The 16,204-nt window shown below is 43.3% G+C and overlaps 1 protein-coding gene across 1 annotated transcript in view; it reads left to right on the top strand.

Moving 5' to 3' along the window:
- The window catches only part of LOC143640948 (AF4/FMR2 family member 3-like), a 180,764-nt gene that overhangs the window by 20,174 nt on the left and 144,386 nt on the right, over positions 1–16,204 (top strand). Inside the window, 1 exon segment of the mRNA XM_077108451.1 lies at positions 2,973–3,024. Within this exon segment, the coding sequence (XP_076964566.1) occupies positions 2,973–3,024 (52 nt within the window).

The raw sequence follows: 16,204 nt of genomic DNA, 5'->3' as shown, positions 1-16,204 counted from the left end.
CAGCACATTTATTGAATTAGAAGGAGAGCTATTGTGATTTTTTTTTTAAGTGACCTATTGGAACCATCAAGCGGTTTCATTCCTCAGACTATATCCATCTCAGTAGTAAAAGAAGCTTAACCCTCTTCTGCTTTTTCTTTTTTTTCCCCTAGTGCTAGAGATGGAAACCAGCACCTGTGTATATTAAGCACACACTCTACCCATGCTACACCCCCAGGCCAGCCTCTTCTACTTGAGCGTGTGGTTCTATATGAGAAGACAAGTTGAAATATAGGCATCAAGGACCTGTATACATACACGTGTGCATGTAGATACATTTGCATGTATCTGTGACTTCTAATAGTCTGCGTATTTTACCCCCAACATGGCCCATCTCCCCTTCCTCTCTGCATTGTATTTCCACATGCAAATAACCACACTGCCCCCTGCCAGCCCCTTATGCCCAACCTGTTAATGATCGATGCAGGCTCTCTTTCAAAGAGACCAACGTGGTGGTATCCATCATGACAGCAGCTGAGATAAACAGGATGACCCCAAACAGTCCCCTCTGGGGGCCGCAAGGAAACACCTCCTGAGCTCCCACCCAAAAAGTTCTCGCACTGAGCACCTCCAGCATCTTCAGCATCACTTCCCTTGGGTGCCTGTGTTTCTCGATGGCTGATGGCTTTACACATTGCAGATTAACTTCAAAAATTGCATCACCTAAGATTTCAGGATGTTGAGTGGGGTTTTGCAGCCTGTGTGTGTGTGTGTGTGTGTGTGTGTGTGTGTAGGACAAAAATAGTTAAAATCCCTCTTTTAATCCCAAGCTTACTTTTCCCCAAAAAAGTTTAATTCATTATCAGCCCTAAAGTGGCTCAGAGCACTCCCACCCGGGCTGTTCCTAAATGTCCCGTTTGGCCCCATGGTATCCTGTTTGCCAAAACCTCTTCTGTTTTCCCTGTTGCCACAACATAAGTGCTGCTAAGAGCAGAGATAATCAGCTGCAGCTCTGTCCCTGTGCTGAGACGAGCCCGTGACTCCTGCAGCCCCCAGATCCAATGTGCAGTCCAGCCTGCGGCCCCTCCACCTGTGGGGTTATGTGGCAACAGTATGGGTCAAGGTAAAACGTGTTTCTTCAAACATGCAAGCAAGGCCTGCGTGGGTATTATTGTTTCCCTGTTTTCTGACATAAAGCGTTTGGAAATGTTGACTCTCGCCTGCTGCTTTACATTCTTTATTGTAATGGTGCAAGATAGGACCTCTGGCAGCCAGCGGGGCCCTGGGGAACAGAACTAGTTTCTTCAGATTAAAGGGGAAGGAAGAAGGATGAATCTATGTTTTTGAGGGAAAATATCACCTTCATTTAGATTTTTCCTACCTCATGTAGATGTTATGACTCTCTATTTTGGGGTTATGGCAGGAACAATGGTTGCTTAGGGGAAAAATGATTCTGGAAAGTACCAGACTAGGATATTTTCCAGTACAGAAGCCAGTTGACCGGGCCTTACATGTCCCCTAAAGGAGCACATCACAGCTCTGTCTGAAAGGCCAAAGACAGTATCAAAGTAGGAGTGTTCAAGAAAGTTTATTAATTTGTTGCCTTTGCTTTATGTCAAAGGCATAAGTATTCATATGGTTTCATACGGATTAGGGTCCTGGATCATCTAACAGGGTGTTATATGGATTAGGGCCCTGACTACTCCATATTTATTATCATCATAGATTTGGTAGATTTATTTGGGTTTTTTTTCCCCTGGACGACTGGATTTGGACCTAGTGACTGTCCCTCATGGGTGCCCTGGCACCATCTAGAGAGACACAGTGAAAATCACATCTGAGACAGATGTATGAGCTCTGTGTAACGCGTCTTCCTTTCCTCCCAACTGCTTGCTGTCCTATAAGAAAAAGAGAAGAAAATGTGAAGATTGATTCAGAGCCATTTGGGCAACATCCCCGGGCTCCATGAGGTGATTTGAGGGGTCATTCCTAAGAGGAGGTGACCACCTGCTAAGGTCAATAGATGACACATGGAGCTTGGTACCTGCAGAGGTCTGAGGGCCTGCATGGTAGAATGAGGGATCCTAGGAGGTGTCCAGGCTGACCTGAGAGAGCACAGCAAGGCCAGGTGGCCACCCGCAGGCCCCTTCTGCAACTTGCAAGTCTCTGGGTTCATTCAGCCATGGGCGCTGCAGAGCCATCAGCAGCCACAGGCAACTTACTCTTAGGCACAAAGGACCCTTCTTCCCACCCCAACCTCAAGGACATCCATAGAAGCTCTTTACAATGTGAAGACGCATATTTCAAACCACCCATTGGGCCAGGATTGGGAATTGCATTAGGCCTGTTGCATCTGACTTTAAAACTACCAAGACTGAAGTAGTCCCAGGCTCCCCTAACTAAAAACCGACAAGTCCCCGATGGCCACGTCCCTCAGATGGGCAAGAAGGATTTCTGGTTTACATCTTATCTGGCTCTAACTTGTGAGCCCCACAACCTGCTGCCAGGAGTGTAATTCTCCACGGGGAATAATTCTGGGAGGTCTCGTGACTGCAAGTTCTCTCATCCAGGTTCTGTTTCAGCCAGACCCCATTTGGCTTATGTTAGCAGGAGGGATCAAAGTTCAAAGTGCCTTGGATGTCGAAAGCTAATGGGTTTATTTTCTTTAAATTTTCTGTAAAATGAAGTGGAAAGAAACCGATTCCATCTGTAAGATATTCATCTCTTGGCAAGGTCTCCAGCCTGCGCCTCTGGTTGTTTGCAAATAGCTCCTTAGTACCTACCCACAGATTGGTGCCTGGGCAATTGCATTGCAAAGACGGAATTATTTTGCGGATCCAGCTCTCAGACAATAAAAAATGTTTTAAAGGCCTCCTGCTGCACATTTTGAAAGATTGTTAATGGGACCATAGAAATATTTAGTCTCTCTTAAATCTTAAGACTGCACGACTCACATGTCGTTTTTTGTTTTTTTTCCCTACTTCCTTTTTAAGAGAAAGGTGATGCTGAGCCAGAGAGTCCAGACAATGGCACTTCGAATACATTGTAAGTCTCTTTTCTGTTTCTGTCCTAGATGACTGTCCTTTAGTTTGCCTTATAAAATGGAACAGTGCAAGTACCTCGTAATAATGGTGACCAGGACGCAGGGGTGGTTCTCTTTTCTCATGATAATGTCTCTTTAATGCTTTTGGGTCCAGATGCATTTTGAGGTTTTAATACTTTAGCATCGGAAGAGGAAACTTGAAATTGCAAAGGTTCCTCTTTATGAAGCAGAAATATAACGAGATTGAGGCTGTGCCCAGGGAGAAGGGAGGTGAGCCCTTTAGAATTTGGTGAGAAGACTTGAAGAAGCTCTCACACATACTGGGGGACTTTCGGCCCCACACACCCGTGAAGCTTTCACGTCATTTTTAAAAGCCTGCCATCTGCAATCTCACCTCGGATCATGGGGAGTGGGGAGGGTTACAATTATAGTTCTCTCTGGAATCGCAAAAGTTTGTTATGTTCTTAAGTTAACAGAGCAGCTTTTAAAATATAAGAAAGGGCACTTCTAAAACATGTGTTCCTCTATTTTATCTTTTTATTATCAATATTCATGGAACGCAAACGTGTTTTTGATGATTCATTGGATGCCAAGTTGATACACCAACATTGAAATAAAATAACAAACAAGCTAACAAATGAGTTTGTTTTAGCTCTGCAGGAATTGGCAACAGGTTTGCTTCTAATGAGTCTTCATTTTTATCACTGTTGAGGAATGTTATTTTAAGGCAGGCTTTGTGAATGAATCTGTGGATCGGGGCTCCTATTGCTAAGCTTTTAAAGTGCTATTCATTAGCAGTCATAGTTGGTGGTATCTCATGGAGTGTCTTGCCTTGACCAATACCTGTTTCTTTGCTTTGCACAGGGTGGCTATATATTTCATAATGGATACAATTTCATGTCTGTTATTTTCCTAAAATTTACAGACCATTCCATTGTTGTGGTTTCTGATGCGCTCATGAATGTAACTGGCCTTAAATGGTTAAAATAATGCTGATTTTTAATTTTTTTCTGCTGCCGCCAAAAAAAGGGGGTGGGGGGGTGGGGAATGGGGGAAAGGGTTTTAATGCCATCTGGAGGCATTCTAGAGAACTGAAAAGAGAGGAATTACTGAAAAACTTAGTTTTTTGAGTAACATTTAGACGGGATAAGAATATACAATTAGAATGAAAGCTATTTGGGAGTGAGTTACATTTTCATCAATTGTTCAATAAGAGCATTAGTTATTACAGAATTTTTCTAATTCTCAGCAACAAAATTATCTTACAGACAAAGGAACAGAAAAAAAAATATGTTGGAAAGCTGCTAGAGAACTACATTTAATTTTACGTGATTTAAAGCCACTTTTGGTAGACACCAATTTTGTTAATGTTGTTTGGTGGGTCATTAAAGTTCTCCTTCCCTTGTGTGTTTCTGAAGTGTTCATTCCCTAAAAGAATTGCTTTCTATTGCTCCAAACTTTATTTCTTCTAACACGTAATAAAGTAGGTAAGTTGTCCGAGGAATCACTGTTAAATTTTCCAGAGACGTAAAGACGGTGGAAGCCTGGAACACCACCTCACGTGCCCCGCTCTGAACCAAGTGGCTCCTTGGTCACGGGCCTCTCCTTCTGCCTCTTGAACCAGAAATGACGGAAATGAAGTCTGGGGTGCCAGGGATATCTCTTAGAAGTGGGGAATTCTGAACTTGGGATCTGTCAGAACCCTCTCACAGGCGCTCTGTTCTTAGGCAGGAAGAGCAGCTGTTCTGAATGTGTAGGACTCAGGATGCCTGACTTGCAGGTGACGGGGATGTTCTCACACACGGCACCCCACCTGAGCTTTTAGGGAAGGTACAGTAATAGAATCTGAGGATCAGAAGAGTTATTCAACTTCAAGAATAAATTGGGACATGCACCTTCTGATTTTTACCCATTTACCATCCTGAGGGATACAGGGGTCTTAAGAGACAAAACTAAGCCAAGAATCAGAATCAAGAACAATTACTGAGCCAGGCGCGGTGGCCTGCACTTGTAATCCCAGTGACTCAGGAAGCTGAGGCAGGAGGATCTTGAGTTAAAGCCAGCCTCAGCAAAAAAAGAAAAAGAAAAAAAGAGGCATGAATCAGCTCAGTGACACCCTGTCTCTATTTTTTATTTTACTTTTATGTGGTGCTGAGGATTGAACCCAGTGCCTCACATATGCGAGGCAAGCACTCTGCCACTGAGCTATAGCCCCAGCCCAAGAGACCCTGTCTCTAAAGAAAATACAAAATAGGGCTGGGGATGCGGCTCAGTGGTGAGTGCCCCTGAGTTCAATCCCCGATACCCACCCCTCCTCCCCGCAAAAAAGAACAAATACTGAGATGAGATCATGTGTGTTAGGTAGTAAGTGCAAGTGAACGCCTTTGCTAGGGCCGCCATAACAAAATACACCAATCCAGGTGGCTTCGTGACAGTTTATTTTGTCATGGTTCTGGTGTTGGTTCCTTCAGAGAGCTGTAAAGGAAGAATGTGCTTCTGCCCTTGGTCCTTGGCTTATACACATCATCTTCTCTCTGGCCACGTCTATCTCTGTGTCCCTCTTCAGGAGAACACAGCCATATGGGATCAGGCCCCCATCCTAATGATCTTACTTTAGCCTAACTACCTCTATGAGGCCCTAATCCCAAATAAGATCACACTTTAAGGTCCTGGAGGTTAGGACTTTGAATATATGAATGGGGGAGGGATGACAGGGAGTGGGGATGATTCCTCCCATATCCTTAAAGGTCAGAGCAACCAGAGGCTGGAGCCAGGTGAACAGAACAAGGAGTGTGTAGATCTCAGAAGATGGACCAGGGAAAGAGAGGCTGAGCAACAGAGCATGAATTGTTGGAACTGAAAGGGTGAAACAGAGCAAAGGAAACTGGACATAACAAACACAGGCCCAGGACAGGCACCTGACTTAAACTGTGTGGGCAAATTATAGTCCAGGACCCCTCATAGACATGGTTGCAGAAATTCGTAGCACATCTATCCCCACAATTTACAAAAAGGATATAATTCATGATGACTAAGTGGGACTTATTACTAGAGTGTATGGTTGGTATAATGTTCAGTGTAATGTGCCGTACTAATAGAATAAAGGAGAAGAAATCTAAATAGATACCCAAAAAATCATTTGACAAAATGTAGCACCCACAAATGAATGTAAAAGAAAAATTTTAAAACTTTCAGCAAATTAAGACTGGGAGGGATGGACATCTATAAAAGAAGAAAAGAAAAACCTACTGCTAAGGTCAAGAATTTATCGGTATTGACTCCTCTTGCTATCTCTATTCAACATTTTACTTGAGATCATAGTCAGTGCCATAAGACAAGAAAAGGAAATAATATACACAAAGATTGGGAGAGATGATTGCTAGAGCAAGTCCTAAGGCTCTAATAAAGAGCTGTTTGAATCCATAATTTATCAAGGCGAATATCCAGAAATCTATTGTGTGCCAATTTATTAGGAATAAGCAATTGGAAAATGAAATCTAAAAAGTAACTCCATTTACCATGACATAAAAATATAAAATACTTAATAAATTTAGCAAAAGACATACAAGACTTAAAAACTGTAGAAACTACAACACACTGATGAGAGCAATTTAAGACCTAACCAGATGGAGAGAAGTTCAGGAACTGGAAAACATGACAATACTGGTATCTCAGTTTCTCTTTTACTGATCTGCGGATTCAGCACAATCTCCATCAAAAGACCAGTAGGACATTTTTGTAGAAAATAGTTTTACAGGTTGATTCTAAAATTTTTATAGAAAAGCAAAGGACTTAGGTAGCCAAACAATCTGGAAGAAGAACAAGATGGCAACCTTCCAGTCCCTGATTTTAAAACTTATTATAAAACTGAAGTAATTTAAGATGTAAGGGCAGACAAATCAATGGAATGAAACAATCTAGGAACAGACCACACACACATGGTCAATTGACTTTCCACAAGACACAGAAGCAGTTGAATGCAGAAAGCCAAGTCTTTCAACCAATGTTGCAGGAACAGCTACTGAAGGGAAAGGGAATTTCATGTGCCCTCAGCTGAGAAGGATGAGAGACCTCAGTATAGAAGGTACAGCCATGAAGCACCTGCCAAAAACACAGGATGGTCTCTTCACAGCCTGGATGCGACAAAAATCTCTTATGGGGGTCACAAACGTGTGTACAAAAAGATCTTAATTGGACCTCATCAAAATGAAAAGAATCTGCTCATAGCAATGAAAGGCCAGCTACAAGCTGAGAGAAGGTATTTGCAATACATATGTCAGACAAGTAATCTGTATATATGTAAGGAACTCTGACAACAACAAAATGATAAGGAAACTAGTATTTTATTTTACTTTTTTAGGAAATGAGTATTTTAAATGGGCAAAAGCTTTGAAGTATCTAGAAAGGATAGAAATATTCACACGACAGCTTTTCCACCTGATAATGTAATAATAATGAACCTGCATTGAACACTGACCTTGCCAAGGTGCAAATCTTAGCACTTGACACGTCCCGCCCCTGCTAACTCTGACAACAACCCAGTAATACTCCCCATTCTACAGGCAAAGGGGATAACTCATATCCCTGCATTTATGTGGCTTCAAGTGCCAAAGCAGGATTTGAACCCAAGATCCAGACCCTGGAAGCTGAGCTTGTCACCATGGATCCATATGGCTGATTCTGCAAACCCTATTGTCTCTGGAGACAATAACCATCCCAGGAAGAGCAGGTCATTGCCATAGGCCAACAGTCTACTAGATTGTCACTGTTACAGAAAAATTCTAAAAATAATGACCAAATGGAGATTTCCAACATTCTGTGAAGACCACAGTTTGGCAGGACCACTGTGTCTGCTTCATCCCGATTTGCCCACCGCTGAAGGAATCTTCTGTCAGGTCAAAGGCCAAAAGTACAGGCTTGTGGACAAATCCCAAGAGTAAGTGCCCGTCTTTATTCGGTAGATGGCCCTCAACCAAATAAAGTTAACTTAGCCTGAAAAAATACACAAAGACTTAAAATGACCTTCGTAAATTAGAGAAATTGGATTAAACACAAAGCCTTACCCTACTCAGGGGGGTCTGGGATTGTGGCTCAGCAGTAGAGTGCTCGCCTAGCATGGGTGGGACCCGGGTTCGATCCTCATCACCACATAAAAATACAGGCATTGTGTTGTGTCCATCTACACCTAAAAAAATAAATATTAAAAAAATAATTATTCAGGGGAAAAAAATACATATGAGGCAGAAGGAAAATGGCCCATCCAGGTGTGGACCTTGTGCAGTAAAAGAATTGGGAATTGTTATCAGCTCAGACTGAATTACAGTGACCCATGAAATGGTCCTTCTTCAAAAGTTAATATATGGAAAGTGCCCATTACCAAGTACGTGCTCCATAAGTTATTGTTACTGCTATTATAATAGTATTTATGACTTAGGAAAACTGGAAAATTAGAATTTTAATCTGTTCTTTTTTTTAAAAAAAAGGGGGGGGTGAGTTTTTAGAATGAGTTAAAGGTGGTAAAAACAGAAATGATGAGAACATTTTTAGAGGTCTTCTCGTGAAGCTGGGGCTGCGGAGAAGAAGGGTTGAGTTTAGTCTACTCTCCAGGGATGTCAGGAGGAACCAGCTGTCTTTCAGGATGTCAAAGGACGGGGCCAAGACAAGAAGAGCACCCCTGACCTCTCTCTCCCCAGAGAGAAGAACGTGTGGAAGACACGGAGTCACCGATAGGAGCAGCACCGGGGGTCCGGGCGATGCCCAAGGATCCAGACCTTGTAAATAACATGGGACTCTCTGAGTCCAGGATACAGAGGATATGGTCAACGCGTTCATATCAAGGGAAAATGCCCACCTGAAATTTCTACACTCACTGAAACACAGTATCTTCGACCATGTTAAATATGGAAGGGAAAAGAAAATCCAGAGAAACAGTTGTGTGCTCAACATATAAAGAAATCTATCATTCGTGCATGTGCATTTAATCAGGTTCTACAAACTGATCAGATAATAGGGCCTAGAAGCTGAGAGATCAAAGTCTATTGGGAAATTGTTACCCAAAGATCTTTTTTTTTTTTCCTGAGAAACATGAAACCTTCTTGATATTTATTTTGGCGATGGAGATCTGGGTCTAACATGATGAATTGTGGCTGATCTTTTAGTGTATGAGGTGTCCATCCTCAGAGGCCTCTTTCTGTGTCCCTTAAGTGATTTGCCAGGACCCTGTTGGCTAAGAAAATGAGAAACCCAGCACACAGCCCGATCCTGTTTCTCTGCTCGTAGACATCAAGCATGAAAAATGAAATAGGAAAGGCAGCCCGATCCTGTTTCTCTGCTCGTAGACATCAAGCATGAAAAATGAAATAGGAAAGGCCCCCCGGGCTCGTGAGGCCACTCATCATGCCGATGCACAGATGGGACCAAGCCTGCAATGGGGCACGACTCACCCAGGGGACAAGAGGGGCCACCATGCACAAAGCCAGGGACGGCTTTGGACCCCAGCACACTGCTGAGGGAGAAGCCACAGTGGAGAGGGGGTTGGGCCACTGGCATATTGGTAGTGCCCTGAGATTTAAACACCAGAAGATTACGCCCTCCCAGAACAAGCTGTCAGCCTGGGCTCTTGCACCAGCCAGCATGCCTGTGGCCCCAGGGTCATAGAGGAATCTCCAGCGAAATTAGGGAGTCCGTCCCTCTGTCCCCTGTGGGGTTTCCCAGAGTTTCACTCTTTCTTCTTCTCTGGGGACCCAATCAAATGTGCCTCCCTTCAGGATGTCATCAAGGTCAGGGTTCCTCGGACTATTTGGGGGTAATTTAATTTTTTTAATTCTAGTTGTGGAAAAATACGTGTAAGATGCACCCTTCTAACCATTTCTCGGTGACATTAAGTACACTCATGTGTTTTGGCTACCCGTCAACACAGTCTTTCCCCAGAACTCTTTTTCATCTTTCCAAACTGAAGCTCTCCACTAGGCGCCGTGGCACACACCTGGAATCCCAGCGGCTCAGGAGGCCGAGGCAGGAGGATGGAGAGGTCAAAGCCAGCCTCAGCAAAATCAAGGTTCTAAGCAACTCAGCGAGACCCTGTCTCTAAATAAAATACAAAAATAGGGCTGGGGATGTGGCTCAGTGGTGGAGTGCCCCCGAGTTCAATCCCTAGTACCAAAAAAAAAAAAAAAGAAAAAATTTAACTCACTTCACCCAGCCCCTGGCGACCAGGATTGAGTTACCCTGTATAGAAGCATGGTTCATATTACCGTATTTACTAACTGCCGTGGGTAATCAGTAACTGTTGACTGACATTTACAGACTGGTTCCACTTCCTTGCAATATAGTATTATCTTTCCTAAACTGTATTATATTTCCTAAACTGTATCAACTATAGATTTGACCACGCTAGGCACCTCATGCCAGTAGACTTTTAAAGTGTCTCTCCTTTTTCTCTGGCTTATTTCACTTAGCCCAATATCAAGGTTATTCATGTTGCACCCTGGGTAAGAATTTCCTCCCCTTTTTAAGGGTGAATAATATTTCTTTGCACGGATATAAGACAGGCCCTGACTTGCTCTGGTTCAGCTTGTGATTTTTTTAGACTTTGCGAAGGCATTCAGTTGAGACCGTACTTGGAATTTTGAATGTGGATCTATCCCCTGGCTGACAGCATGCAGTCTGTTCCTCTCCTGATGCTGGGCAGCCCCAGAGAACCAGGTCACAAAGGGGACCAGCAATGCTCTACAGAGTGCGGTGGTGACAAGTTAGAGTTTCCGTGATAGCTTAGGGACAAGTGCATTTTCAACTCCTCCAACTGAGGATGAGTTGATCAGGCTCTAACCTCTTGGTAAGTCAGGAAGCTTTGCACACACCACACCGGGTTCATGTACTCCCACTCCCACCTTGTGCCTGCTGTGAATGATGCTGCTGTGAACACGGGTGTGCAAATATCTCTGCATCCCTGCTTTTGATTCTGCTGGGTGTGAACCCATCTTCAGCATTTTTAATACGACCTAAAGTCACAGGTGCATTCTGCATTATGCCCCATGAGAGTGCTTGTGCTGAAACTAGTGCCGCACATGCTGCCCGCCATCACTCCAGCACTTTCTCAGTTCACCTCTGTGAACCATAACTTTGGTCAGCCACCATGCAAAGCACCCCAGATTTTACTACCGAGATGCTCTGGGCGGAAGGAGGAGGAAGCCCCGTATTGGACCCTGCCATTTTCCGGCCCTATTTGTCAATGACAGCTCTGAGTCCTCCCAGTACCGTTGAAAGCAGAGTTTCTCTCACCTCACGTACAGATGAGGAGACCAAGCCTGAAAGAGATTCTCCAAAGATTAGAAGTCACCGTGTGGGTCCCCACTCAGGGCCTCCCTCTGGCGCCACTGCACGGCTCCCTGGGGTGCTCCCCTTGCAGAACCCAGGAACATGTTAGTGCACCTAGGAAGGCACTAACTGACCACTCAAAAAATCTGAGGGCCCGTTCACAGGCTCAAGAAGTAGCTACTGGGGGTCTGTGTCCTAGGATAAGGAAATTTTTCAGTGACCCCCTAGTGAGGCCACATGTGTAGCTGAGTGTCTCACTTGTGATTGAGATGGACACCATCTCCAGAAGGACGTCTAGTCCCTTGGCAGTGAACCCTTTCAGTCCGCAGAGACATTAACTGACAGACCTCAGCTTCTCTGTATTCACTGTGGCTTTTGCTAACATTTTCCTGAGGTTGTCACTCAGGCTGAGGGAGAGCATGGTTCCCATCACCGTATTTAGTGACTGCAGTGGGTAATCAGTAAATGTGGCCTGACATTTACAGGCTGGTTCTGCTTCCTTGGATTATAGTATTATCTTTCCTGAAGCTTCTTTCTGCTCTTTTGTTGAAGCCTCTTCCATCATTTAGAATATAGCACTAATTCAACCCAAAAGTATTGGCGTGAAGAAATGAGCAGCTGCCGAAGAATGCAAGGATGGTTAGACGACATTTGCTATGCGTTTGGTGCACCTTCTTGCAAAGACATCATCAGCCAGATTTGTTCTTTCTCTTCTAATTAAGATACAGGCCTCCAAAATGTGGAGCTTGTCTATTTGCAAACTTATCCCCGCACCGTGCCTCAGTTCATAGGTTCTCTTTGCACCCTGTGCCTCTGATGCTGGTCCCCTCTCAGGCAGCCTGGTACCTTAAAGATATTCGCATGACACAATATCTATTTGTACCGGGCACTCAGCAGGACTCGTTGTTTTACTTAATTCTAACACCAAACTGGTGAGGCATATTATTTCATTATTGCATATTGTATTACAGAAGAGAAAAATGGGATCTCAAAGGAGTAAATTGGCTCACGGAGGTTTCAAACTTGGCAGAGCCTCATTGCCCAGCTCCAGAGCTGCCTGGAGGCACTGCCTGAGATCTATGCCCCAGAGGACACTTGGAGTGGTAGAGGGTTTAAGGAAGAAATCCCATTTTGAACAAAGGGCTAATATTTTCCTAACAGCCCTCCGTGTCTGCCTCTCTCCCTATTAACAAGAGCAGCATCCCACAGAGCCTGTGAGGGCAGGGGGACCGCCTTCCAGGCACTCTCGCTCATGCTGCTTCTGCACAGTGACGGGGTCTTGGCAATTGCCAGGGCTGGAGGCTGGAATCCATCCCACAATGCACATAGCCGGCAGAAGTGACCTGACAGCCTTCCCACCTCTGCCCACCTGCTCACCTCCCAGGACCCTCAGTGTTGGCAGAGGGCATTTTAGCAAGCTGCGTTCCCGAGATCCACCAGGGCATGCAAGGTCCGGCCCCAAGGTCCTGCAACAGAGAATCCCACCGCCAGCTCTTCAGCTGAAGCATCCAGAGGGATGGAAAATGCAGGGATGAGGGCAGGTGACCACACCTCCACACACATGCACTCACCTCTCCATGTCCAGTAGGCCATTCCTGCTTTTAAAAATGAGGATTCTGGGGAATTTCAGGCACTTTGTTAGAACAGGACAGGTGTTAGTCTATCATGATCAACAGGAAAGAAAATACTAGCTACTCTCTGGATGCCATGTGTGGACTAAACACCTGTGAACAGGTAGGACAGAATGCTGGACAATAGACTAATGATACAACAATGACTGGAGGATGAGAAACATAGGACCACCCTATAGATGGTCAACTCTGGATTTTCACAGCATTTCAAGAGATTGGACGCCACTAGAGTCTCCCACTTGGTAGATAAAGAAACGGAGGCTGACCGAGCTCACACACACAGGTAGTATATGGCCCAGCCAGGACGTTACCACAGAGAGCCTGACTTGACAGTACCCTTTCTTGACACTGCCTCAGACTACACACAGCTGAACTATGTTAACAATTAATTAACAGGAGATGTTTGAAATGGCGAGATCACAGGGGCTTTGGGTCATGTGTGGTTTGTCCCCCAAGGCTCATGTGTTGAGAGTTTGGCCCCCAATGGTGGATATCGGAGCTGAGGGGACCTTTAAGAAGTGGAGCCTAATGGGAGATCCTTAGGTCCTTGGGGGCGTGTCACTTGCAGGAAATGGTATTCTCCTAGAGTTAGTTCTCCAGAGAGCAGATCCTTATAAAAGCCTGAACCTACCCCTTGATTCGCTGTGTAGAGTTCAGTTTTGTGACATGATCTCCCACTCCCATGTCCTCCTGCCATTGTGCTAAGTGTCCTGAGATCTTCACCAGAGCTGAGCTGATGCTGGCACCATGCCCTTGAACCTCCCTCCTGCACTTTGAGCCAAATAGACTTCTATATAAGGTTACCCAGCCTCATGTATTTCCTCATAGTAACAGAAAACGACTAGAACAGCAGGAAATCCTGAAATGCGGAGCTATTTCATTTGAAATTTTAACGTAAGAGTTTCATGTTTGAGTCAGAGAAAGAGTATTATTCATTGCTTTTGGAGTTTCAACGTGTGAATAAGCAGAGTGAAACATGAAAAATAGCCAATAGTTAGATGGAATTATTAACCATGTAGTTTCACTTCTTAGAACAATATGACACTAATTTCACACAACCCCAGAAGTTGCATGCCCTAAAAACAAAGAGAAGATTTTTTGGACATGAGTAAATGCATAAAATATTTTTTAATATATCATCCATTTGACCACCAGAAAAAAAATATTTTCTCCCACAAGCCCATTATAAAAATTGAGACCTTTTCTGATGTGCATTTTATTTTTCTTCTTGACTATTTGGGGTACATCATGTGACCCTCACTCCCAAATTTTACTGGGCATTTACTGTGTTTTGTACACTATTCTGAGCACTTTACTCATATTTTTACAGTTCTTGGGAGTAATTATCTTCATTTTCAGATAAAAAAATATATACACAGAGAGGTATCTGGGGATATAGCTCAGTTGATAGAGTGCTTGCCTCACATGCACAAGGCCCTGGGTTCAATCCCCAGCACCACACACACATTTAAAAAAAAGAAAGAAAGAAAAGTAAGAAAGAAATATATACAAAGAGAGGTTAAGAAACTTGACCAGGATCACACAGCTAGTTTATGACAGAGCTAGGATTTGAATCGAGTTTGACTTTTTGGCCCATACTTTTAATCACATGTATATAGATCCTCTTTTTTGTCTATTAAACTTCACAACATTTCCAAGAAACTGAATAATAATGTATCTCTAAATAAAGAAACAGTATTTCCACATTATGTGTCACCTCAGGGATTACTTAGATGTTGAGAAACGCCCTTGAAGTAGTAATTGATATAATTAATATCTGTATCTTCCCTTTAAATGTGTGAAGCATATCATTATTTTTATCTTCTCTTTGAACATGTCCAAGAAGAGATCACTTCATTACATTCTGAAGTACATTTGAATCCTGTTGGATTTTGTTTCCTAATAATCACCAACACTAATGGTGCTAAATTGCCTCCAAGTGAGAACAGAGAGAACAAAAGGTCTCTTTAAAAATACTAAATTTCATGTTCAAATTTTGACGAAAAATAACCAATCCCAACTTAAATACTCGCAGACGTTGGTTTCTGCAGGAAGGTCCCATGTTGCCCAGGGAGAGATTTTGCAAGCTGTGGTCTGGGTGATGCTGATGTGACCCGAGACCCCAGGTGGACTCCTTCAACTCGAGGATGTGGACTGTTCCGGAAGCTTAGGGTGCTAGATGGGTCATAAGTAAGCTCTCAAAGGGGTCCCCCGTAGAGAGAAGCAGAAAAGATTCAGAAGGATGGGAATGGAAATTTCTCTTCTTCCAGCAGTTGTAAATGGATGCCTTTGTTGTTTATTTAATTCCTTCTCTTCATCCTCCAAACCAGGGTTGCCAGATAAAACATAAGACACCCAGTTCACTTCAGATTTCGCATAAACAGGGAATAATTTTTTTTTAGTGTGTCCTCTGCAATATTTTGGACATACTTTGACTAAAAAAAATTATTTGCTGTTTACCTGAAAGTCAACTTTGTATGGCTTCCTGTTATTTTCATTCACTAATTCTAATAACCTTACTGTACACCATGGAGACCGTGGGTCCAAGTGGACTTCAGACTGTTCACTAATAAAAAAAATTAAAAAAAAACGGAAGGCAGGCAGAGAAGGGAGGGAAGGAAAGGGAGAGGAGAGAAAGGAACAGGAGGAGAAAAAAGTAGGAATGGATTCTGGCCAGCGGCCAAGTCAAATAACTCAATTTGCAAGAAAGAAATCCTAAAACTGAGGTCATAGGAGGGAAATGTCTATTTCACAGACTCTTTTAGTCTGAATATTGGCCCAAAAAAGAAAAAGGCGGACATCCCATTCGCATCTGAACACCCCAGCTCATCCAGGAATGGAAAGATTTGGAATGTGAAGATTCTTAGCTTTGGAACTTCTTTGGAATACCATGATTGTTTATTAATGGCAAGAAGGACTTTTTTTCTTTTTTCAGTGAGATGTTTTGGTAATTGGATAGCAAAGAAAGCCACCTAACTTCAGTTTGTTACCAAGATGCCTTTGAAACTTGGTAGATAAACTTTTGTTTGTCCTGTGCTGAAATTAAAAAAAAAAAAAGATATCAGATACCTGATATGAAGAAGAATTTTATCCCTGTTTCAAAATCACCCAGTTCAGCCGTGAAGCAAGAAGATGGCTTTTTTTTTCCTTTCTACAAGTTTAAAAATATTAACTGACAGCTTAGCTTCCAAGCCTGTTTTTTTTTTTTTTTCTTTTTCTTTAATCTCCAACCAGA

The sequence above is a fragment of the Callospermophilus lateralis genome, unplaced genomic scaffold (genome assembly GCF_048772815.1).
Source record: "Callospermophilus lateralis isolate mCalLat2 unplaced genomic scaffold, mCalLat2.hap1 Scaffold_79, whole genome shotgun sequence".
Lineage (NCBI taxonomy): Eukaryota > Metazoa > Chordata > Mammalia > Rodentia > Sciuridae > Callospermophilus > Callospermophilus lateralis.
This window is presented reverse-complemented; position numbering and strand designations above follow the sequence as displayed.